General features: G+C 34.5%; 1 protein-coding gene across 1 annotated transcript; it reads left to right on the forward strand.

The window, feature by feature from the left end:
- The first annotated feature begins 4,698 nt into the window (after positions 1 to 4,698).
- LOC128183269 (tyrosine-protein phosphatase 10D-like) lies at positions 4,699 to 27,272 on the forward strand. Its single transcript, XM_052852217.1, has 29 exons — positions 4,699 to 5,057; positions 6,309 to 6,564; positions 7,248 to 7,597; positions 8,334 to 8,526; positions 9,130 to 9,408; positions 9,655 to 9,796; positions 10,460 to 10,590; positions 11,033 to 11,299; positions 11,835 to 11,982; positions 12,463 to 12,584; positions 13,198 to 13,298; positions 13,820 to 14,027; positions 14,509 to 14,778; positions 15,032 to 15,316; positions 15,578 to 15,838; positions 16,387 to 16,647; positions 16,769 to 16,902; positions 17,364 to 17,480; positions 17,812 to 17,875; positions 18,166 to 18,651; positions 19,235 to 19,421; positions 20,260 to 20,344; positions 20,663 to 20,830; positions 21,494 to 21,628; positions 22,047 to 22,169; positions 22,421 to 22,569; positions 22,979 to 23,114; positions 23,828 to 23,930; positions 24,561 to 27,272. Exons 1-29 carry the CDS (start codon positions 4,914 to 4,916, stop codon positions 24,593 to 24,595), a joined length of 5,340 nt encoding a protein of 1,779 aa, XP_052708177.1. The 5' UTR covers positions 4,699 to 4,913; the 3' UTR covers positions 24,596 to 27,272.
- Positions 27,273 to 27,397: the final 125 nt, after the last annotated feature.

Below are 27,397 nucleotides of genomic sequence, written 5' to 3' on the forward strand. Positions count from 1 at the left end.
TAGACAGGAAGGGGGGGGGGGGGGGGGGTAATCACTCATTTGCTACAGTCAGACCGGTATGACACTTATCACACAATGTCATGGAAATGAAATCTGATTTTATGCGTATTTGCAGTTTACGGGATTGAAATCTATTAAAAGCATGTTAAGACTATAAACCTAAAAGTGATTGATTTCTTTTTTATGAAAGATCCAGTAAAAATTCATCTTTTTTAAGAATCTACATAGCACATAATACACGTACTTATTTTAGGGTCCAAATTCAACTAGCGTTTTCCTTTTCAACGAATCTGTTTCCTGTGAATTTAATTTTTATTTAATATTCAATCTTCAGTCATGTACGTATGTTTCATGCATTCACATGTATGTACATATATATGCCGTTTAACATGCTTTATCAAAGTTCTGAAAATAAATGTATGCATGCATAAAAATCATTTAATATTCTCTCTCTCTCTCTCTCTCTCTCTCTCTCTCTCTGCCTGCAACCGGTGATCTTTAATATTATTCAATCTTCTTCAGTCATGTACGTATGTTTCATGCATTCACATGTATGTACATATATATGCCGTTTAACATGCTTTATCATAGTTCTGAAAATAAATGTATGCATGCATAAAAATCATTTAATATTCTCTCTCTCTCTCTCTCTCTCTCTCTCTCTCTCTCTCTCTGCCTGCAACCGGTGCTCGCAAATGCCTCTGAACATCTCCAGTTCTAGCTTCGTGACGTAACAGTAGGCTATACGTCAGTTTGAAGAAGTTTTGGAAGACTTGCACACTAAAATCGACACTTTAGTTGGCAGAAATATTCATGGGCGGATCCTGAAACTTCAAAACTTTGAATTAGTATTTTGAAGAGAACTCTTTAGTTTCTGCCAGACCACTGACGCAGCATCTTACTTAGGTGATGGGAAATGTCTCCAGCTATATAAATTAAAAAAAAAAGGAATATTAAAATGAAGATTTACAATGAGCCCATAATTCTATCACAACTCATAACAACGTACATCGCAGACTTCCATAGAATTATTGTGGGTTTTTTTCCAATATAATTTTAATATCTGCATGTTACAAATATAAAATTAAAATGAACGAATATTACGATCACGCTAATGCATTACTGCGTCAAGAATGCATTATATTAGAAACGTGGTATTTCAAGTATTGTCAGTAGATATTAAAATAATATTGATTATTATGGAATTTTTTTAAAAGAAATGATGAACCCAACAGGTTAAAAACAGAGAGACGTTTATTCATGTCTACACACCACTGCTTATTTGTGTAGTTTGACTAAAGAAGAAACATGCATTCAAAACGTCCATCATTCCTAAATAATGTTAGAGATGCCTATTATACATGTAAAGTATAGTAAAAAAAACCGTACTGCTTGTACTGTAATCACATGCAGAAACTGAAATAATATGGTAATTAAAAAATCAAATTAATGAATACAACTTGAACAACACATATAAATACCTGTTCAAGATATATACGTTATTTATATACCGTACTGTTAGAGTACATGTACCTGTAAATATATGAGAAAATATACTTGTTACGTTAGTATTTCTACTTAAGTAATGTGTAAACACTTAGGATGTAAACCCCGCTGAAATTATATTTATTTTCATGTCGCCAGGGACTGATAAGATGTATCCAATTTTAAGTTCGTAGATATTTCAGGCTTAATTCATGATCCGCCGATGAATTTCAACCCTCAGTGCAAACAGAATATATGACGTCACGAACACGGAAGTGACGCGGATCGGTAAATCTTCTGTGGCAATGGATGCAGTGCTTGTTGGAACTTGTCATGTAAATAACGTCAAGCTTATAGCTATGATGTTTTATTGTAACTCGGAATTCGGTGAATTTCTTAACTGCCGCGACCGCAGTTTGGATTATGTACGTCTCGATCGTAGCCATCGCTTTTTAGCCAAGAATTGTTGCATACAAAGGTTACTCACTTCGTTTCATTGTAAGTTTAGATTTGAGGAGTGCAGTGTTGCTTCCAGTCAACATCTACGATGTTAAAGTGGCGAATTTACAGCTTGTGGAGATGATTTACGTATTACAGATCAAATATTAATGTCTAAATTGAAAGGCAGCTGGATTTTACGCGAATGGGGGGGGGGGGTTAGCTTTTCACTGAAAAACTAAGGGGGTTAGTTTTTCAGTGAAAAACTAACCCCCCCCCCCTCTTTTCTACCGGAAGATGTTAGGAGATTTGTCGTACAAATATGATTTATACAAATGAAAATTTTTCAAATAAAGAACAAACAAACAATTACAAAACAAATAAATAGAATAAATTAAAACAAATAAATAAGATAAATACTGGTATATAAATTCAGAGCATAGAAAATCATGTATTTTTCTCCATTACCCCTGCCACTGCTAAAATCACACTATCTCATGGATTTATATTTTTTTTTCATGTAACTAAGGCTATTAGGGCCAATTACAATATTCCATCAGGAAAAAGGTGAATTCCGAGGAAAATAATTATTCTGAAATAAAATAATACCTTGTTATATATTATTTACTAACTTGAAATTTAAAATTAGCTGTAATGAGGCTGGTTGATAAAGGATCAAATTAAAGTCTGATGTTATGCAGGACAATGCTGATTTCTTTCTTCTGTTAGTTTGCAATTTTATTTGAAATCAATATTTAATTATTGTTGCATTAATATGTAGATAATGTATGTTGAAGTTTAAATTTACCATGATTGTGAATATCATTATGATTAGTGAATTGCCATGATTACAGGGATTAATTGTTAATCAGAAATCAAAATTGGTTTATGTACGAAATTTTATGAAAGATTTATTGAGATTTGGAAAATACACATTGTGTATTTAATATGTTACTAATATTATTACAAGTGTACACATTCATGTACCAGTGTATACTTAAATTTGCTACTAACATGCCTGTATCCTTCACTATGGACAAATTTTATTATAAAGGGTACCTTGTACTTCTAAAAAATATCAGATATTCAATTACCATGATTACCTAGTTTTATTTTGAAAAACCATATCTTAAAGATATAGTCGTATGTAAGCAACAGATAATCTGATATCCACATAGTATGGAACATATCATATTTCAAAGCTGGAGAATGGCTTATCCACGGATAACATTGTTGTATAAGGCAGGTGTGTCATGTATAGTGTAAATGGAGAAAAACAAGATCTCTCGATCTAAATACTTGATAATTTGGTTATATATACTTGGGTGTGATGAAGGACAAACCTAGTACTTTACCCTTTAAAGTGTGACTTGTGAGAAATATATTTGTATGCATAGCAGATTGATTACAACTTCAATATTCATTAACCCCATAATCAAAGTGTCCTAGATTTGTTTATATAATAATATATATTTGATAAAAATTTTTTTTGAAAAAATGTACTCTAGAGATGCCTGTAGAAAACTTGCTTATTTTTAATATGCTGTATATGTGCACATATCAGCATGTAAGAGGAAGGTTAATGGTTTAAGCTTAGTTACCGAATTACCTTCCTACTGAACTATCAGAAGAATGCATTAAATGGTGGCAACACACTTTGCAACTTCATCCATTCATTCTTAAACACCTATTTGTGCACCCATTTTATAATGATACAACTCAGACAGCCTAGTTTCAGAAAGGTGGTAAAAGGGCTCATTTTTAATATAATATCTGTGTGTTGAATCAATTGAATATTGATTCAGTGACATATATATACATGTACATGTATAACAGTATGTTATTACTAGTATGTATCTGGATTCAATTTCATTTGCTTAGAAACATGTACCGTTGATGTTTCTGAGCATATAAAGCAATGAATATGTTTGGGGCTACAAAACACAGAGTGTTAATTCTCTTAACCAGCCATGCATCATCATGGCCCCTCTGTCTTCCATCGTCCAATGATTAAATCGTGACCAACAGACCAATACACACAGATGACACATACACACACAGTGTACAAAGTACGTGTAGTAGAGTACTAGCTAGTATATAGACCACGTAATAGAATACCTCAATCCATGGATGTGCATAATTGATTCATATAAAATGGTGGTCTATGAGTAATCATTGTTAATGATAAAAGAAACACCTGTAAGCAATATGCTACAATGTAACATGTATTTTGTACACTAGGCAGTATCCCCTCTGTAGTCAGAGGGGGTTTCAGGTATCCAAACATGCGGGATCCAGAAATGTTTTCCATAGGGGGTCTAGTTCTCACATTCAAGCTTGCCAGGGGAGTATGAGGCAGATTTTGTGTAATTTTACAATGTAAATTTAAAAAAATTAAAATTTTCTGGGGGATGAAAGGGTCCCAGGTCCCAGCTAGGCTTTGGAGGAGAGGGTTGGGGGGGTGGGGGTCCCCCTCTGCCCTCTAGATCCATGCATGCCAACTATTGTGAAATGTATTGTTTAGGATAGATGATTGAGTTTAAACAATTTTCAAAATGCTGATAAGGGAATATCATAAATAGGTTAGTACATGTATATGTTAATTAGGATTGACTTAAATTTGACTAATTGGAATCTACATGCACACATCCGAAACTGCTGTTTCCCCTTCCCCAATCTCTTTGACAATATCAGAGCATAACTCTTTTTATCTATTTAATATATTATAGTATAAAACTTAACATTCACAAAAATCTGAAACAAAATTACATGTATATATATTAACATACATGTACATATCTATGAGATCTTGAACCATTAACACATTTAAGAGCCTAAATCAGTTCAGTGTTTATATTTTGAATGTGCCAATATTAAACAATGTTGAATTGTTTTTCCTGGAGAGATCATTGTACAATTGACAGCTAGAAACCAATATTTCTTATCAGTCCATAGGTTAAGTACAGTATAAACCCTTGTATACTCTGTGTATGTGTCAGCCTAGCCCCGGGGGTGAGTGTAATTCATGGACCGTCCCCGGGGGACAGGACAGAAACACTGACACAGCGAGAATCAGGAAGATTATAATAGCAACAACACTTCCTATAACAGGGGATAAACAAGCTTTAAGTTTGGTAATTTTTACATTATGTTTTTAAAATACAATACACAATTAATGTAATTTACATATTCATGACACTGTACACATCTGCATGTACCCGTTCACTCAAGAGGTTAAGTGTGACCCTTCCTTGTGGATTATCATCTTATCATGATTTATATCTGTTCAATATTTTTTTGTTTCAAATGATTGTGTGGCCACTGAAGAAGACAACATGATGCACATGTTAAATTCATTTCTCAAAACAAAAATTAATGTGCTTATAAATATGACATTGATTTTCTTAGTTATTGACATGGAGAAAATGCTCAATTTCTGAATGGATGCTAGTTCATAACTTTCGACTTTAATGGAGATGTGTAACTATGAAATATGATTAAATAAAAAAGATTGCCAACATTCACTGCAAACAAAAATATAGGAGCTACATTTATAAACAGGTTTAAAGATGCCCTACATGTTGAAATGAAATAAGACCTTAGGAAAGGCAGGCCTATATGTATCATACCGGTTGATTGATTTCATCAACCGATCTGATCATGAAATCATGTAATCTGTCAGTTGTGAACCTACGCATTTATGACCTCTGACCTTCAGTTCAGACGTCATTCAATGCATGAGTAAATCTAATATTTGACAAAAAAGTGACTGGAGTTTTTAATTTGAAAAAAATCAGTTGATTAACAAATAATAAATGTAAATCGGGTCTGAAAAAACTGGAACATTTTGCGTACCACTGACACATATAATCACTTGACAATGTAGGATACGTGACATAAAATGTTCAAAACTTTTAGCTTGAACTACTTTTTTTTTAATGCTAGTTTGATCTCATTTACTGAACTGCGTGAAGTATATTTTTCAAAATCCAGTGAATATATTTTTTTCTTTCCACAAAGTGAAAAACCAGTTTGCTGCAAATCATAATTTTTTCTACCCGTATTAACCCGCTATACAGTATGTAATACAGTATCTACTCCTATACACTAGCTGTATAAGTTTTTTGTAATTTAAACTTTTTCAATATTACAATGTATTATGTGTACTCCTATGAATTGAACTGAATCTACAATTATTTATTTGAATACAATCATGTAGATACATGTAGGTCCACTCCCATTGAAGAGGCTGTTCCTCTTCCTTTAAAGTATATCAAATGAACATTATATAATTACATGTATATATATACCGTATGTTTTTTTCAATAATCATGATAATATTTAACTAAATATTTTTTCTATAAATTTTTTTTTTTAATGAATAGGTCCACTCTCAAGAGACTGTCTCCACCTCGACCTCTGAGTATGAGCTGACGGTCAACATCACGGGCACTGACCCCAGTAAACAGTACCGCCTGGGCTATGGAACCACCTCCGAGAACCTAACCTGGGTTGAGCTGGCCGGGGGTGATGCTGCCACCTACCTCCTGTATCCAGTCATTGGACTCAACCCCGGGGTCACTTATAGGGTCAAGGTCGAAAAATCTGGGGCAGATATCTACAATCAGGAGGTCACAACCAGTATGTGTTTATTTCTTTGTGTTGTTTACACCCACACCTAAAAAAAACTAAGTAAGGATGGATAATACATGTAACATGGATTCTTACAAAATTTTACTTTTAGAGATTGACACTTGTGATGAGTAGGCAATTTGTATTGCACTGATTAGAAGAAGGATTTTTTTTTTTCAATGTTGGAAGTGGGTTCAGGGTTTCTAGAATTATAATGATGCTCAAATTAACAAATTTTGTATCATGAAATGATGTGTATTTGAATTATTAAGTGATGATTTTTCTTACTCTTAACTAATTAACTTTTAAAGAGGGAAATATTTATTGGTATATACTTGTTACAAAAATTGAGAACATTCATTGATTAGAACACCAATTTTCATAGATTTTATTGTTAAGTCGATCCACCAAATGAAATGTAAGATCAGACAACACAACATATTGCTAAGACCATGTATAGTCAACTGATAAATGTCTGTCTTCTCTTAACTGTGAATTTTGATACAACACAGGAAAATTTATGCCCTTGCATGAAAATTGATGAAACCACAGGGTTAATATATTAACTGATTTTTGTAAAACTCAGGGAAATCAAACCAATTATAAACCTGGAAGATAAATTAAAAAAAAATCCTTGTTACATAGTGATTTATTAGCTAACAATGTTTTTTTTGGTTTTTTTTTGTTATTAGACCCACTACCACCGGTGAACATCCTGGTCACATCAGCAGGAACCCACTTCCTGACCATCACCTGGGAAACGGACCCCGGGAGTACCCAGGATGGGGGCCGAGTTCTGTTATCCTCCAACGGGTCAGAGGTTATGACCTTTGAAGCGACCTCTGGAAAACAGGTCAATGCCACGAACCTTCAGCCTGGGGTCAGGTATTCCATCAGTGTGATAACGCTCAGTAGAGGGAAGGCCAGCGTGGAGTCCCAGCCCCACGCGGACAACACCGTGCCCCTAGCCCCCACTCTGACCTCTGTACAGGCCGTGGACACCAAGACCCTGATGATTACCTGGACTACCCAGGGAGACCATGTAAGGGGGTTTCTGTTAAACACGCTACATCGTCAAACACACCATATGGTTTTATCTTATTTTTACAAACTCTCCGTACTAGAAACTTGCATTAATATAAAAGAAAGAGTTATCCAACTTTGCATATAGATGAGGTTCTTCCATTTATATCTGAACTGATACATTTAACCTGTATTTGATTGTAAGAAATAAAAGTTTTGTTTGTCATGTTTGTGCATACTGATAAATCAGGGTGTGAATCAGATCACTGGAGCTCAATAATTTAACTTTTTTTTTTTTTATTAAATTGCAAAAAAGTTTTGACTCCAGGCCCTAAGGGCAATTAAAGTTTAACAAGTTCACATTTTATCTCTGTCTCACTTTTACAATGTAAAGAAATATATCATATGATGATAAAGCAAGAGAGAAGAACAGAGCTTATATAAATTTTCATGGCCCCAGGGGCCGGTACAGTCTCTAAACAATGGTACTGCCAGTCTGACTCTTAACCTTTTTTTTAACCTTTAAATATTAACCTTTTTAGGGAAGATATTTTTTAAAAGTTTGGTGGGGGTGGAGAAAGTTTTAATGAAAAATCCATTGTATTTATGAAAAGTATGTCTATACTAGTACTGTCCATAGAGGATGATGTTCTCCTGATATACATTATATTATAAAATAGCCTTTTGTTACGACAGCCAGTGAGCCTGTGGATGATGAGCATGTTATGTATTAAATATATCCATTCTCCCCACAGGATGATGTGCTTTTGACAGCCATCTACAACGACACGACCAACGAGGAGAAGACGCAGAAGCTGACCTGTAGGATGCTGTTCACGTTCTGCCTGGTGGACGTCCTCGGGGTGCCGGGGCAGAAGCTGCTGATCCAGGGCTACACCACCCTGGGGCAGAGGCAGAGTAATCCCTACAGCACCTACCACTCCACAAGTAAGTGTAGACAGGGTCAACAGCTGGTCAAAGGGGTATTATATGCACTAGTCTAATATATGTGTACTGTATCTGGGGGTATTCATTTAGTTACAACACCTACCGCTCCAAAAGTAGGTGTAGACGTGGTAAAAGGGGTGTAAAGTCTTATATTACTTGTCTAATATATATATGTACGGTAGTTGGGAGTATTCAGTACGTTACAACAATTAACACTTGACAAGTAGGTTTAGATATATTGAAAGAAAATCTTACTAGCCGTAAGGATTTTTCTCACTAGTCAGATATATATATTTATGTAAGGGTATGAATTGCTGTAAATTACAGCCTGTACAGGGTCAATCCCTCCACAAATAGGTGCGTTGCAGACATGTTATTGAAAAAAATTATCCTTTGATCTCATCTGCTTTGTCCATTATCTAAGTTTGTGAAAAAATAGTGACCTCTCTTCAATTGTTTTCAGATATTTATCATGGATGTCTATAGAGTAACTTTAGGCAAATAATGACACACATGTTGTACATTATGTTAAGATATTTCTTCCATCTCTCTGACAAAGTGAGAGGTGACACATACATGTATGGTTGTCTTCTACCCTTCCAGAACCAGAGACAGTGCTCGGTCTGCTAGACAACTCCAGCTCCACATCTCACCTCCATCTCACCATCCTACCCCCATCCTACTCCTACTTCAACCTGTACAACATCGAGGTGTTCCGAGACAACGACTCGGAGCTAGTGTTCGATCAGAACATCTCGCTGGCTCGCGACGAGACGGACATATTCCTGTGGAACTTGACAGCTGGAACTCTCTACAACTTCTCCGTGACGACGCGAACTATCTGGGAAGAGAGTGACATATTCTCCACAGAGTTTGTGACATGTAAGACAATAATATTTTGTATACTAAGTGTAGGAAATAAGGACGTTAATTTGTACAAAATTCAAATGTATCGGATTGATAAAATTTTGACATATAAAGTTGCAGTCAATAATTTCTACAAATGATATAAACTAAAGTTTTTTGACCAATTAAAAAGCATTTTACAACCAGAATTAATTATTTTGAAATATGATAAAAATAAATTTTGGTTTATTTGAATCCAATATAAAATTAATTTGATTACAGATCCGAATAGTCCAGAGAATCTCCAATTAACAGAGGTCACGAACTCTAGCGTGACCTTGACCTGGATGCCGGTGGCCTCTGGTGGCTTAGATTACTACCAGTCCAGTATATCCCCGCGGGAAACACTCACCAAGTCACCTGTGTAGGTTTCAGTATAATTATACATGTTCAATTATGAGTTGATAATTGAGTTAACATTTATTTGCTCATATTGTTACTGTAGTTTCCTTATTTTACATGTCATTGAGTACTTAATTCCACGATTCAACTAGTTTGCATCAAATCACGAGCATATGAAATCCTGAAAACCGAATTTTTAGCATACTTTCATTTAGTTTATATATGTCTGAAAAATAAAAGCGAGATTTTGAATTATGGGAGGTGTGCTTCTCGTGATTTAACGAGGATATTAATTCCTTGCGTTTAATTAGGAATCTTCAGTAAATCTTCATCTCCTGCCCACTGGAAAGTCATAACACTCGTTTAAAATAATATAAACTCCTCCAGTAAACAATTGAAATCAAATTCCCACAAATAGTTAACAACTGCATGTTTCAAAAATAGAAATCTTTATTATTTGCAAGTATTTATGAAGCAATTGATATAAAATATTACAATCATTGATTTAAAATTGTTGAAATTCAGTCACCTTTTCATGGTAGACCAAACATGTACTGAAAATCTTCATAATAATTTTTAGTAAAGATGAACTGAAAATCAACATGAATATTCTTGCACCCTGCAGTAGATTCTTCAGAACTGGTATTTATTTGCTTGTATTGTAAAAACCTGTATATCTTTGCAGCTTGCAGTACAATCTCCAGGTGAGAGAGGTGACCTTCAGTAGCCTTGTCCCCGGGAAAAACTACTCGGTCGATGTTCGCGCTGCCAAACAGAAGAAGCTGAGTCCCCGAATCTCTGCCGAATTCCTCACTTGTAAGTCCCCTGTACTGTACACAGAGGCAGTGTCAATGTGATAATGTAATATAGTACCCAAAAAAGTGATGCCACTTCAAACAATGAAAATGTTGATATGGTTTCACTGACGTATTCATGATGTTGTTTTTCCTAAGTGATTAATTCATAATGTAAATTCACAAAGATTCATTAATTATTGCATAGTTATATCGTAATGTCCAGGAAATATTTGTGTTCTTATGTTGATAATTTATAAAAAGAAAATCAAATGACAGGTAAGATGTTCATGATGTTTAGATTTGTAAGCTTGAGTGTGAATATGACTACATGGTAATATACATATGTAATATTACTTTTGCTAAGTTGTCTAAAGTTGATGGTTTACATTTTAATTGATTCTGATTGTAAATTTTACTATAATTTGAACTTAATTGTCTTAAACTTTCATATACACGCACAGTGCCAAATCCCCCGGAAATGGTCAACATCACTCCCATCAGTGGCAGAGAGCTGGATGTTGATTGGTCGCCACCGGCCAATGGAATAGTGGATTACTACACTTTGTATCTGACATCTGACCACGCCCATCAGATCAACGTTACGGATAAGGTGTTCATCAGCTACCACAGGTTTACCTCGCTTCACCCCGGGGAGACCTACACGGTTCATATCCGGTCACACGTGGCCAATGTCATGAGTTCAGAGGTCACCATGTCAGCCATGACCTGTAAGTGTTCAACTCTGGGGAAACATAGCTTGACTTTTAAAATTCATATTAATGATAATGTGCGGTGTTTTCCTTATGAACTTTACAGAGACGGAATCAGTAAATTTAATCTAGTTTGGAATCTAGTATAATTTTGTACCATTCATATAACTTATTATGATTTATTGACCCTGCAGTTAGAACGAGGGATCATTTACAGTGACTTCTGTCTTTTTGTACTATAGTTATGTATTTTGCTGATATTTATCTTTCATTTTACCATAATATTATAGATCAATAAAATCTGTTTGATGTAATTTTAATAAAAATGATGTTAATCAGCTTTACGAGATAAAGATTTATGTGTTAACTGGATGACTTTTGAGATTAAGCTATGAACAAAAACTGTGAAGGAAGTCACAGGAATCATCAAGTTGAAGGCAAAATTAATTACTTTGTTAATAATATGGTTATTGGATATTTTTAGAGGCATGTATATATTTAGTGTTTAAAGAACCCATCTCATCCATGTGTACATGTTTTATTTGTTGAATAGATCCAAGTTCTGTGGCCGAGCTGTATGTGGAATACGTGGGGACCCGGTCTGTCAACATCTCATGGCCACGCCCCAACGGCAGTGCCTTTGACACGTTCGAGATCGCCATAGACCCTCCCCATGTCAACGCCCCCATACGCATACCTGAGTAAGCACTTTAATTTACTTCTGTTGATGTTATGAACTTGAATTTAATAGTGATGCATTTATTTGAAGTGTATGTATTTGAGTAAGCACTTTAACTTCTGTTGGTTGTGTAGAAAATGTGTTATGATGTGAAATTATAGCAACACAATGGCATGTAGTTTAACATTTACATGTATGTCCAACAATCAATGACAACTTTGTTGATGCTATAGAAAACTTAGTTCTGTATGAATTAAAAATCAATTATAGTTTTACACTTGTACAAGAATGTAGTACATGTATTCTTACTTAATAAGCTGTGTAGAAATATTTTTCACATTAGTGCACTGTTGTTTTTTTTTCTTATTTATTTTGTTTATCAATGAAAATTGTGGTTTGTAACTTGATCACGTCAGTGTCTGTCTTGTGATTTCATCTTTTTTGACAATGACATTTTCCTAAAATATCTGATATATTTGTTGATTTTTTTTTATCTGTGCAGTGCTGATGACATCTTACAGTACACTTTCACTAACCTGACCCCAGGTCAGCTGTACAAGATCTCCATAGCAACAGTCAACAGTGGAACTCAGAGTGATCAGGCCAGCGTTTATGTCATCACAGGTACACACAGCAAATTAAAAGATCTTTGGTGACACTGATCAAAATTCAAAAGTTCGGGAAAAGCCAACCTTGAGTCTCATTTTCTAAATGTAAAGACAAAATGAGAATTTTTACCAGTACCATAGTTTAGTAAGCTTGTTTACCTTTCATTATCACAGAGCCAGTCATCATAACAAGTTACAAATTTCAAACCTATCTAGCCATCAATGAACATAGATTTTACAACATGACATTGTCAATTAAAATATTATTTAAGTTGATAAATTTTTTTGTCTGCCTAATGACAACAATTTTTGCAATATTTCATTAAAAAATTACTTTTTAGAAAAAATTATATTTTATGTACCTGTGCTAAATCACAATTAAAAGTCAAATCATATTTCATGTACCTCTGCTAAATCACCACAAATAAAAGTCAAAATGATTAATGCATAAAAAATAGAATGTTGTTTTATGATCCAGTGTACTGTCTCTGTGTAGAACCCCCTCCTGTGAATATTTCGTGAAAAGAACACAAAGCCATTTTATTTAATTTGTGAATGATACACATGTTTACTTTAAGAAACATGGTTTTATAATCCAGCGTTTATTGCTCAGAGTCTCTGTCTTGTAGAACCCCTCCCTGTGGAGGAGCTGAATGTGACCTCGGGTGACCCTTACACCCTCAACGTGGAGTGGAGCACCCCAGACCCTGCACAACAGCACCACTTCAATGTAATTACAGCCTACTGTTTAGATTTTCTACCATTATTCTCTTCATATTTCTTGATGAAAAAAATATTTTTCGCATACTACATGGATTATTTCTTTTAACTCTCTTCTGTTTTTCATAAAAATAAAGATGAAATCAATCTTCTAAATTTAATTATAATTGTAGAAGTTATGTGGAACTTTGTTCTAATCTTTAATATCAAATTATTTTTGGAAAAGGGGTGAGGGATTCACTCTGATATTTTACCTATTTGTAGATGGTTGAATCACCTTTTAAATAAGGAATGAATTAAAAAATTATTAATTTTATACAATACAAGATAGTTCAGTGCAGTTTACACTTTATAAACTGTGAAGCCAAATCCCTGTTTGAAACATATTTGACATTAGTCTCACTATGATATAAGCAACATTCTTTATGCAATATAAAATATTAATTTTTAGCCAATCAGAAAGAGCGTTACAACCAGAATTAAGTTATTAATGAAAAAAAAAGTAAATAACAGTTGACTTGTACTTTGTAGCTGCAGTACCATGACTGGTTGGACAGTGGGAATACTTCCTTCCCCATGGTGCTCGCCCTCCACGACCAATCCAAGTACGAGACCCACATCCTCAGCCTGAAACCGGGTCACCATTACTCGGTGTACGTCCAGGCTAAGCAGGTCAAGGACACAGGAAACGGGTCACTGGTGGCGTACAGCGCGTGGCAGAGTGTCAACAAGACGACCAGTAAGTGGCAGGGTTTGTGTCGCGGCGGCCGAGGAAATTCAAAATAAGGACATTAGATTTTATGTTGATATAAAGATATGTTATTAATACTATGGAAAAAAATTCAAAACTGCAAAAAAAGAATATTGGAATTAAGACAAGAAAAGGAAATGGGTTGTTTTGACTTTTAGATTTAGAATGTTTTATGGTATGTGCATTAAAAGTTTGATAAAATGTCTTTTAGAATGTGCTCGGAATAATTTCCATATCTGTGTTTATAATTATTAATTGAGAGAAAATCTATTGTATGTTATCTTATCACTGTGAAGTCTCAACCACAGCTTGATAGAAACCTGATGTATGATATCAGTATGTTTACATTACGGGGTAAACTTGAATGAACCTTATTTCAAACTTTCCATGATTTTATAAACTAATGTCTATAAATTTTTGAATTACAAACATGTATGCTGTACAATTAATACGGGAAATTCTGTTTTAGAGCCAAACAAAGTGATGAACTTGATGTACACAGCGTCACACGACAACATCCTTCTGACCTGGTTGCCAGGCAACGACAGTATGCAGGACAGTTACTTTGTGTGGTACCGGGCTCGTCTCCATGGCGACTACAGCCAGTGGATGAAGAATATTAGCAGTGATACGCGTATCGAGCTTACGTCGTTGTTCCCAGGACTGATGTACGAGATGGTGGTGTTCGCAGTCAGCCATTCCGAAATGAGTCCGCCCTCGGTCGTGTCAGCTCTCATGTGTAGGTCATAGTTCAGAGGTCATTGAATGATCCAAAGATTAAAAGGAATTCTAAAAAAAGATACTTTGTAATGATAGGAAACTTTCATAATAAAAGAAAACAATTAAGGTAACTATGTTTTCCAGAAAAACTACATAGTAAAGATATTTCACTTACCATTTATATTGAAATGGATAGGAATAATTCAATGAAAATATCTATCCAATGGCATGGAATTTTATCTTATATTTTTGGGGTAATTTATGGCTTTCAGCTCCTCTGCCTCCCAGCGATGTAATGGTGACCGCCATTAGCAATGACAGCCTCTCTCTGAATTGGACGTTTAACAGTAACGCCACCTTCGTGGAGAGCTGGAATGTTACACACACCAGTCTAATTGACGGAACCTCAGAAACGGCAACAATCCTAGCCAACGCCTCGCAGAATGTCATCAATTATAACGTTACTGGACTCACTTCTGGACACACCTATAGCATCTCCATCTACAGTGTTGTCCAAAATGTGGTCTCTGAAGCTATTAGCCTAAATGTCTCAGTCAGTAAGTACTATTGTTAGAGCCTTGTAGATCTTATGAACATAAGATGTTTGGGGGAATAAAACTTTGAAGTTGTTTTTTTTCCCTAATTTGGATTAAGATTTCAATCATTTGGCTGAAAGTATTTCGATACATATACCTTTCAGGTATTTAATTTTTGTAACAGTTTTGTAAATGAAGTTTTTCTTCTAATGATTTTAACAAAGTTTTTATTATCATTTGCAAATATTAAAACTACATGTAAAATTATTTGTCGTCTTACAGAGCCAGACATAGAGACGGTTTTATCAGAAGGCACCGTTGGCAGTAATAACCTGACAGTGTCGTACACACCGACAGACAACTACTTTCAGTTTTATGTCTTTGAGCTGCTGTCCCCATATTCGGTCCAGAGGAAGGACAGAAACGACTCGGACCGCAGCGTGGTGTTCTCCGGGCTGCAGGGCGGGACCAAGTACACGGTCAGGGTCATGGCTGTCAGCGGGGACCAGTCTAGTCCCCCGAGGTTCATACTAATTCGCACTGGTAAGCTGAAACTCCCCATTTTTAAAAAAAAAATCAATTTATTAATGAAATACTGTATACATGGTTATTTTGAATAGGCCTAGCCACAGTGGTGATTAAAGGGAGGTAATTGAGACATAAGATTTCCTCCAGTCTTAAATTTGCCCGCTAACAACAAGGTTGAAAGGGACAAAAATAGAATGGGGGTAAATATTTCCCTGTGTACAGGAGTACATGTAAAAAAAAATTACATGTCAGATTTATCTTTGAAAATTATTCTGAGAAAGCAGAGGAAAGAAAAGAAAAAAAGTTTCAAATTTAGTTCCATTACAAAAGGAGTAAACATGTATTGGGGGGGGGGGGGGGTTCATTGTAAATAAACGTTCAAATGAATAAAAAATCATTTTCATATTTTTATTCTCAAATGCTTCTCTCTACTGTGACAACAAACAGTAAAAGTTTTTTGATCTTTTAAATTTTAACTTTTAGTTGAATTTGTTGCAGTGAAAAACTGTTGTGTTTTTTTTTAAAGGCTATACAAGGGTTAATGTTCTTTGTTATTGTCTCAGTCCCAGAGTTGCCCTTTGTGGAGAGAGAGATGACTGCCAATTACATCAAGTTGAAAATCCACAAGCCCCCAGGGATTGTTGATACCTACAATGTGAGTTGTTCGCAGAACTGTGGATCACAGTCCAGGCCTGCCAATCAGACGATAGTCGAGCTAGAGTTTGGTCCCTTGAATCCCTACACGGATTACAATTTCGTTATTCAAGCCATCGCTGGGGACAAAGTGAACTCGCTATTTGTCTACTCCAGAACGGAAGAATCAGGTATTAAGGATTAAAATTGTTTTTCATAAATGAAATTGTCACATAAAGCACGGAGGGAAGGGAGTAATTTAGAAAAAAAAAACTTGAAAGATTTTAAAAAATAATTCTGTCTCTGTTTTAGCCCCCTCTGCTGTGCAAAATCTGAACGTGGTTGAGATATCACCTAGAACTGTAAATGTGAGCTGGTCACCCCCAATGTATCCGAATGGAATCGTCCGGTCTTATCACATTACATACACAGCTGAGGATGAAACTGTAAGAGGATCATTTAGTGATGATTGATTTTAACCAAATAAAGGTTTTTTGATTTAATACATATATATTAGATGGTAACTGTTGTTAAAAATCTGTTTCTTGGTTATACATGTAGTTATTAAACTGGACGCAGTGCGGCTTCATTTTTTTCAGCTGAAGTAAAGAAAAAAACTGATTGTTGATAATAATGTATATTTAAAAAAAAAAAAATCAAAAATACCTGTAAAACTATTCATGCATTATTCAATAGAGAGAGAGAGAGAGAGAGAGAGAGAGAGAGAGAGAGAGAGAGAGAGAGAGAGAGATATGAACAAATACATGTAATATTAAGTCATGCACAAGAGAAAAAATAATTTTGTGTAAATAGTACACATGTAATTAATTGTCTTCTCATGCCAACTTATGATATGTGTTCTAGTAACACATTAAAAAGATGTGTACATTTATTTTACATGCATCAGGGACATATAATGGACCAAGGACAGGCCGACATTACGGTGACCCCGGAACTATTGAGTGCCCAGACCTTCAGACAGAAGTTTGTGGACCTGAAGGCCGGCCTGAAGTACACGTTTAGAGTAAGTCAGACACTCAGAGGTTCCCTGTTCAATTTAGTTAGAACTTAGGCATGAATGTATCAAATGATTATGACATTTCATTTAGGGTTTTAAAATGAAGTTTTACTTTGAGGAGATGCTTTAACTAACGATTTAATTTGAACATATTTAATTGTATTTCATTGTCCATATCAACTACATGGACAGACAAATAAACTGGATGCAAGTTCTGACCCTTTTGATATCATTACAAATGTAAAAAACTAATTCAAATGCTCAGCTACTAAGTTATTAATAAAAGTTTATTACCAACACTTCAAAAAATAACTCTTTTTTGTCCTTTATTTTGCAGGTTTCAGCTAAAACAGTCCTTGCAAATATTCCAGAGAAAGCTGAAATTGTCCTACGCACATATAGTAAGATAATTTATGTAGAATGAAGTTTAAGTAAATCCTAAATTTAAGTTTTAAAAATGTGGCTATAGCACATGAAGCATAATAATTACTTAATATATCAAGTAAAATCTGATATTTGATATTATAATACTTGTAAGTGTTTGTGTTTCTAATCAACAGAAAATTTGAAACCCTGTAATATGCTACCGGTAGTTATTTTATATTTTGGGAAAAAACAATTAACAAATTGTAAAGACATACTAATAATGCAGACAGATTTATAATGGTTCTCTTGGTGATGTCTCATTTAGATCCACCGATTAAAGATGGCTTAACTCTGAGCCAGACCAAACCAAAACAGTTGACATCCGGGGGTCAAACTGTGACCCCTACAACCATCACCGCCAACTTCACCAACGCCTTCTCGGACAAGTACGGCCCCATCCAGGCCTATATTGTCATAATAGCCACCGACGCCGACGAAGAGCACATCAAAACCAGCACGCTGCCCGACTGGAAGGCAGCACAGGTCAACCCGAACATCAAGGCCTATCAGACTGTGCGCAACTGCTCCGACTTCTTCCTCCCATCGTCTTCCTGCGGACGAGCGCGCAATGTGCGCAGCACAGGGGGAGAGAAGAGCTTCAAGGTGTTCGAGATCGGAGTGGAGGCAGAGTGTGCTAACGTGCCGTACTGTAACGGTCCGCTCAAACAGAATACTAAGTACTATGTTAGACTGAGGGCGTACACTGCGGGGGGATACGCTGACACCGCTTACTCTGATCCCATTGTTACAGGTAAATGAGGCAACTTACAGTCACTGTAAACCAAGTTTTATTCGTGGGCAATTATTTTTGCGATGTTCAGGAAAGCCATTTCAAAACAGACTTGTAATTTACTGCTAGATGGAGAAACTTTAAAAAAAATAAATGTGTTACTTATTTGCAAAATTAGCTCATTTTAATTGATATAAAAATTTATTTTCAAACTTTTTACAAAGATTTTAATTTGAAGTAAATACTATCAATATTCCAATCAGTAGTGAGTGCTGATATATACAATATACATAATTCTATCATTTTTTATGTTTAATCAATACACTTACTCCAGTTTATTGTTTATAAGAAAGGTGAATGTATTTTACATGGTTATCAACCTTAAAGTTTGTTGTTACAGTGTAAACTTGATAATTATGAAAACAAAACTAGGTATTTAACCAGATCATCAATTTGAAATTAATCTACTTTATCTAAGTAGATTACCCCTGGTAAATAAGTCAATGTGTTTTATGAAGTGATCAATCTACATTATTAAGGAATGGTACCTAGTCAATAGGTCAATGTATTTTACGAGGTCATCATTCAACCCTTGTTGTTACAGGAACGGTCCCTGATCCAGATGAAGGACCAGGCACAGGGGCCATCATTGCCGCTGTGGTCAGCTCCATCTTTGTTGTTCTCTTCATCATCGCTGTCTTCTTTGTTCGTCGTCGATTTCAGAATAAGAGCCCGGGACATACCCCTGGAGGACCGTCTCCTAGAACCAGCTTCAGCCGGCACAAGAAGAGGTTTGTCTAGATGTCGAGGAATTCTACCTCAGATCTATATAATTATGTATTAATTGCACCGTAGATTTACGCACCTTAGATTTCTGTGTATCAGTATTAACTGTAAATCAACTTTTATTCGTGTGCGAGAAATTTTTGCAAGGTTCTTGAAAACCTGTTCATCACTAATATTTCTCACTGTGAACCAGTTTTTGACATATGGCTGTCATAACAACAAGATATTGTGAATGAATCTTTTGTCGCTAAAATTAGTTGTCGCGAATCAGTACATGTATATCCAGAGTTAATCACGAAATTAAATTGTCGCGATGTAAAGTTGGTTAACAGTATACGTTGTTACAGTCGTTGATTATAATTGGTACATTTTACGTTGATTGCACCATTATACATGTAGGATTCTATGTATCAACATTTGTATAAAGGCTGCTATATAGTTGTTTTTTGTACACAGTTGTTTTTACCTTAACATGAAGATGTTTTGTTGGACACTGCATTCGATTATTTTATAAATGCAGAAGTTTACCTGTATATGTAGTCGTTTAAATGTTTAATGATCGTTTCTAACAAGTTCTAGAATATCATATAAAATAGAATAACCGTTGTGTAGAATCTCAAATAACATGGAATAACTGTTATGTAGAAACTCAAATAACATGGAATAACTGTTATGTAGAATCTCAAATAACACAGATTAACCATTAACTTCAAACTCAAATAAAATAGAATAACTATTATGTACATGTACAAAAACTATATGCAATATCATTTCCATACCCTGAAGATAGGATCTTTATAGAGCCCTGTATGTAATTGAATGATATGTGTGTCTTTCTTTTAGCCATGAAGTCAAGGTGGCAGACTTTAAGGACTACATTAAGACCCTGTCTGCAGACTCGGACTTTAAATACGCAGAACAGTTTGAGGTTTGTTGTTTCTCATTTCATTCTCCTATTGTTATGCTACAGTTACACTGTTAGGCCAAAAATGATAATTTTTTGTTCCTCAGGCACTATTGCATTAGCTCAAATGCTGATGTATTGATTAATTTTATTTCCAAACTGAAAAAGCGAAGAATCTATATTTTTTTAAAAAATTTTTAATTATATTTTGAAAATTTTGGCATAAGTATTAAATTTAAGATTATTTTTTTTTGCCAAGTTGTTAAACTTTTTCAAAACATACACATAGTACATGTATTGATAGGAAGAAAAAAATGTTATGTTAGATTTTTAATTTGACAGGACCTGAAAGAAGTGGGACGAGAACAGACTTGTTCTGCAGCAGAGTTACCGGTGAACCGCGGGAAAAACCGATTTACCAATATTCTGCCGTACGACCATTCCCGAGTGAAGCTGCTTCCGACAGATGATGAAGAGGGGTCAGATTACATCAATGCAAACTACATGCCGGTATGCAAAAAAGTGTTGGCTAGATATTATAAATGTAAAAAATTTTCAAAATGTAAAAGTTGTACGTCAAATGCTTTGATTGAAATGTTTGATAAAGTTGATAAATAAATCTAGGGGTACCAATCTTAAAGCTTAAGAAAAAATAAAAGTAAATGAAAATGTTTAATCTAAATCAAATACATGTGAATGAAAATTTTTCAAATAAAAAACTTTAAATTTCTTTCTATGTTGTCGATGATATGTGAAATGACTGACACACATTCATGTAGATCAACATGAGACAGAATGATGTTCATTTCTTTGGATTTTGTTGATTCATATTTATAAAATGGCTCCTCTGTTCTGTATGCAGAGTTTTACCTCTATAGTAAAACATGGTTATAGTGAACATTCTTATGATGAATTGACGCTTACAGCGAAGTGAATTTCATTCCCCGTGACTTTATTACATATTGTAGATTTTATTACATGTTGTAAACTTGACAGATATAACAAATTAAGCTTATAACAAAGCAAAATTGCCCATCCCTGGCACTTTGTTAAACATGTAAGCATGTTTTACTGTATAAAGTATATGATATTTTCACAGTTACATTCAAATTGAAAGTTTTATTAGGTATTTTAACAGTCAGACACATTGAAATTCATCCGATCTATGTTCAGGGTTACACCTCTAAGCGAGAGTACATCGTGACCCAGGGACCCCTCCCCTCCACGAGGGACGATTTCTGGCGGATGATCTGGGAGCAGAACATCCGTAACATTGTGATGTTGACCAGGTGCACCGAGAAAGGCAGGGTGAGTGTAGAACAATGTAACATATAGCAGTCTGTGTTAATGAATGAAAAGTGTTTTTACTTCTGTAAGAGCATTATGTACATGGTATTTTGTCTTACATGTTATTGATATACCTGGTAGGATTCTTTAATGTATAAAGTCATTCTTGTATGTATGTGCATGAACCAAACAATTTGAAGAAGATCAAAACTTTATTTTAAGAGAATATGTATTAAGATAAAATGTTATCTAAAATGTAAAAAAATTCTCATCCAAAAAAAAAGGTAGAGAAAAGTGAAATTTACAGTTGAGTCAAAATGATTTCATAATTATAGTAATGATTTTGTTCTGTTTCAAATATGGTTATACATATGTACAGATCAATTAGTTACAAGGATACACACATTCAAGTAATTTACTGTTTGGTGCTGTTTTTCAGGAGAAATGTGATCATTACTGGCCGCCACACTCGGACGCCATGTTTTACGGTGACCTGCAAGTGGCAGTACTAACGGAGACCAGGTTTCCTTCCTGGAGCATCACAGAAATGAAGATAGCTTATGTAAGTTATGTGAGAACTTGTGTTCAAACCCATTGTTTATCATGTACCCGGTATACAAAAAATATGTTCAAGCCAATCCTAACTTCTCATCCTCGTGAGACTAAATTTACTGACTTCAATCTGTGGCAAGTCACAACATGACTATATCTTGTTACCAACTGTAAATGGTAATGAGCTTTATGTTTCTTGTGTATGAGGATTTTTATTTGGTATATTGCCCTATTTCTATAACTTTGATGTTTTTCTCCCAGGGTAATGTAACACGACCCATCAGACACTTCCATTTCACCGCTTGGCCGGACTTCGGGGTCCCGGAGCGACCCCAGAGCTTGATCAAGTTTGTACGCATCGTGAGGGACCAGATGATCAGAGAGTGTGGCCCAATGCTGGTCCACTGCAGGTAAGGGTTTGAATTAAAAATGAAGAAAAAATTCAGCATTTTGTTTATTTTGAGAATTAAAATGTTATTTTAGAAATGCAAAGTAAATGCACAGGTGAAGTGGGCCAAAAAAGAAAAAGAATATTTTGGTTTTTAAAAAGCATTACTGCATTAGATCAAATCCTGACACATTGATTAATCTTATTGCCATATTAAAAAGGTAAATAACTCTATTTAAGTTAAAATTCCATAGCATAGTTGAGTTATTCCACTTAGCCAATCTATAAAAAAAGGAATGAAAAACATGCCTGCCATATTGTATTCTGAAATGCTTGACTAGGGATTCAGTACAGTTTAAGCTGTAGCATTAAAACTGACCACCTTTGAAATAACGTAATCCTGATACATTTTACCTTGCTGTTTATGACAGTGCGGGTGTCGGACGATCAGGGACGTTCATCGTACTGGACCGCCTCCTACAGGAAATCAAGGAGCGAGACACGTTGGACATCTTTTCCATCGTCCACGACCTGAGGAAGGAGAGGGTGTGGATGGTGCAGACAGAGGTAGGTCCTCTATTCCTGTCTTTTGTACATCATACATTTGTGACTCTTGTGGTCAAACGCTGTGCAGATGTTTTGTGTGCATGTGTGTTAAACTCAAGTATGATAAAATTGTTAGTTATTTAATATGAAAATTTTTTTAGCAGTTGTGCCCTTTACCTTTCAGCTGGATTAACAAGAGCAACTTTTTTTCATTCTTTTTGTTCATTTAGAAAAAAAAAATGAGACTTTTTAAGAAGAGGTTATTGCTGGAAAATACATTTGTCATCTTTTCATTTCTTCTTCTCCAGTTTATATATTTGTAAAGCTAACAAAGATTTTTATTAACTAATTCTTATTGTACATGACATGTACTTATAAACAGTTTTGAGATATCTGCACATATTGATATGTGTACTGTATATAGGGAAATATTCGCCCCTGTTTTATTTTCGCCCCTTTCACCCTCGTTGTCAGCGGGCAAATTTAAGACTGGGAGATTCCATTCTCAAAGATAATACCTCTTTTAACAAAATTGCATCTGGGCGAATTCAAGACGGGACAAAACCGTTTGGAAGTGATGAAGAGCAAAAATAGTACGTGGCAAAAATAACCCTGTATACAGTAGTTAGAAGTGGCAAGTGGTCTCATTCTCTTGTAAAATAGGAGAGAAAGAGTGAATTGTCTCCCTTGGACTGAAGCAGAGTGTTCAGCGCATTCCTTTTCTCTCGTTACAGCAACAGTACGTGTGTGTTCACCAGTGTCTGCTCTGTGTCCTAGAGGGACGAGAAGAGGAGCATGTGTATCAAAATCTCGGAATCGCTAACGCCGCCTTCGACGGTGAGTCAATGTGTTGAGGTTTCATTTTTTCTTGTATCTGGGAGCATGCTACGTTTCAATTCACTGCCGTAAATTTATCAATTTGAAATCAACATCAAGAATCTGAAAATTTAGATAGGTTTCAGAGTTTTCAATTAAGAGTAACCGGTAAGGATAGTAAGAATTGTTTCTTTAAAATTAAACTCTAGGAATCTTTGCTCATCTCTTGACAAAAGCTTTTTAGATAATTGTGTGTACTTAAAAATCAGTACTTTGAGTTTTTGTCAAATGATTAAAAATCAAATGATTTTTTTGATGTTCAATCTTATAGTTGCTAATGTTTAGTGTCGATAGAGACCAGCTCATTGATAAATAAACAAATCTACATGTAAGTTGAAAGTGATAGATTTTTTATTATTGTTGGGAAAATTATACATGCACTTATGGGTTTAGCTGCAATAATGTAGCCCTCTCCGATTTTTTATATCTGATGTTAACCCTCTCCTCCCTCCCCCCCCCCCCCCCCCCCCAAAAAATGCGAGAGAGCTACATTATTGCAGCTATTATGGGTTATTCATTTAGTAATAATTATACATGCTTGTGTAATACATGCATACATACATGTAATTAGATGTATTTATGATTTTACAGCTGATGATGAAGGGATAAATGTGGAAATCCCTTGAGGGGCCTCCTTTCCCCAGTGTTATTATCTGTATATCATCGCAAGTTGCTGTTTTCACTAACATAGAAGCATACCGATACATCAAGGCTGATCAAATGACACATTTCATAGCTTTCAGAAATTGTCATACATGTATGGTATTGAACACAATTTTTTGTGAATTATTTTTCACTTCAAAGACGATTCTGTTAAACTGTATAATGTTTTTGTAAACGCATTGTATACAAGTTCTCAAGTTTCTTTTTTTTTTCATTAGAATATAATTCAGTATTTAATCATGCAAAAGAACTTGTTGAAATAATTTTATAAAGAATTAGTTAAGAGGCGTAAGAAATTGCCAAAAATATTATTTTTTGATGATTTGAATATCAGTGAAAATCCATGAAGGACTTTTTTTTTTAAAGATATTGTGTTTGTTGATGCAACTTTTTCCCGGATATGCATTTATTTTTTACGCATATCATACTTCACAACGAAATGCAGAATACAGCTTAATTTGTTTTGATGCATGACGCATCATTCTTAAAGCATGTTTTGTGCACAGTTTATACTGCCAGTAACTCATACAATCTTGTACCGTTGACTTATCAGAGGTACGTGTAGTGATCAATTAATTTTTTCTCATTAAATGATAAGATTTTTATGCCATGTGTGTTTTTTTTAATTATCATGTGTATATTATATATATCTTTGGTCGTGATATTGTAAGGTTGTGCGATTTGTCATATCATCTTTGTTGGTGCTGTGAAGCCTTTTTGTAAATATATCCATTCCAAAATCTTTGTACATCTATTGTTTTATTTTTTATATTGATATTTATTATGATTATATGTATTTATTGTTGGGCCATGTCGTTTTTTTTGTGTACTACTATTCTTGTAGTGGAAATCTTCCCATTAAGCATTGGAAGTCAGATTTAGCTAAGAATTATAATGTCATTGATGAAATATCAGATTATCAACGAACATTTCCTCAGTATATCTGCCATTTTCTATTTCTGTATACAGTGTGTGTTTATGCATGTATAATTACTATGTACATGTACATACACACAAAATTGATTCCACTTCCCCAGTCAACCAGAAATTGGGAACATTATTTTTTTTTATTGTTTAAAACATTTCATACATGTATATTTGTCACAAAAAATGAATTCTTTATATTTTTTTTTTGAAGAACAATTTTTACTGTTACAACTGTTTTCTGTAATTAGGAGGGATTAATTGTTTATACTTGAACAATGAATTAATTAGGAACATTTTTGGGATTTATGTAACTATATCATTGCAAAAAAGTTTTCTGATTTTTTCCCAGCAATTGAAATTCAATTTACATGCTTTTATTGCATCTTAAGGTGCCATGATATTTTTGTACATGTAGAGATATTTTATAAAGCTATTCTTTGTAGAGTTTATTAAGGTTGTTATGTAGTGCCTTATTTAGTATGATCTGTAAGGAGTGTCTGAGTCTCTCATACTCTTTATTCAAACTCAACATTGGGGCATTATTCCAAGAATCTGTAAGATTTGATATTAAATTTTTTTTTTTGTATTTTACCAATTTTTTTGTTTTTTTTTAGTACAATGTATCAATTTAATAGAATAAAATGGAAGTTCTGTGTACAAGATAATTATTTACATCCAAATTTGTTTTTGTAACACTTAACCTTATTGGCAATGTGCTTCAATTTATTCAACACAGAGCCTAATTTTTATTCGCAGCAACTTTATTTCACTTTTTATCAGAGATGAATCAATTTCCTGCTGCTAATTTTCGCGCCAAGCCTTATAGATCTAAACCTGTGTTGTTAAACCCATTTTGCAAGGACTGGTTTGCCGCGGGATACATTTAGTGGATAATCTCTCGTGAACCTTGCTGCGAAAATTGTCTTGCATGCGAATAAAAGTTAGTTAACAGTTACTGATTTTAAAACATTCAAGTTAATTAATTGTCTTGCACAACAGTTGTGCCTTGACGAAATTGAGCAGGGCGATATTTTTTACAGTCTTGTCATCTGGCAAAAAAAAAATACATGCATCGTAAAGAATTACAGTAACCTTGTACCAGTTTACATTCTGTCATTATTTGTCAAATGGTTGATTTTTAGGACATCTCAGCATTGTAGTTCTTCGAATTTTGGCATTACATGTATTTTTGGAGAAAGTAAATCCAATACAGTAGCTTTGATTTCTATAAACAGTTGCTAACAGTAGTTTTATGTTGTTGATTTAAGTTGATAAGAATTAGTATTAAACTATTTAAATGATAGAATATTCCAGATTTTGTAATTATAGATTTCAAGGATGTAGTATCTTTTATATTCCAGATTTTCAAAATGTATTATCCACTTTTGTGTGTTGGGCATTGTATATCTAATTAGTGTTTTGTTTGACTTTCGTGTGTAAAATGTGCACAGTGTAAAACTTTAACAAGCTATTATCAGAATATGGTGTTTACCTTTGTGCTCCCCTGTATGGTTTTTTCCCCCACATGAATGTAAGTGTTGTATTTTTGTACAGTACTGTACTAATTCTTTGAATCAGCATACCATCACGTGATGTTTTGTTTTTAATGATGTGACTACTCACCTGAAAAGAAATAAGTTTTCTTTTACATCTAGTCAGCATTGAAGTTCTGACCTCAATTTCCAATAACGAAATGAATAAATATACAAATATAATCTTCAGTGTTGTTTTGTTATTTTATTCTCTTCGTTTTCTAAGAGATTTAAAAGAGATTTGGATATCGATGTAATGAAGGACTTGTATAAATTTATAAACCATATGTTGGTAATCAGACCCAT

This window comes from Crassostrea angulata, chromosome 5 (assembly GCF_025612915.1).
Source record: "Crassostrea angulata isolate pt1a10 chromosome 5, ASM2561291v2, whole genome shotgun sequence".
In the NCBI taxonomy this organism is placed as follows: domain Eukaryota; kingdom Metazoa; phylum Mollusca; class Bivalvia; order Ostreida; family Ostreidae; genus Magallana; species Magallana angulata.

What these genes read in the sequence shown, in the direction of transcription:
- LOC128183269 (XM_052852217.1), top strand. Translation starts at nt 4,914, where the DNA reads ATGTGTCAGCCTAGCCCCGGGGGTGAGTGTAATTCATGGACCGTCCCC. An exon ending in GGACTACCCAGGGAGACCAT is followed by an intron (nt 7,598 to 8,333) that starts GTAAGGGGGTTT and finishes TTCTCCCCACAG; the next exon opens with GATGATGTGCTTTTGACAGC. An exon ending in CACCATGTCAGCCATGACCT is followed by an intron (nt 11,300 to 11,834) that starts GTAAGTGTTCAA and finishes TTTGTTGAATAG; the next exon opens with ATCCAAGTTCTGTGGCCGAG.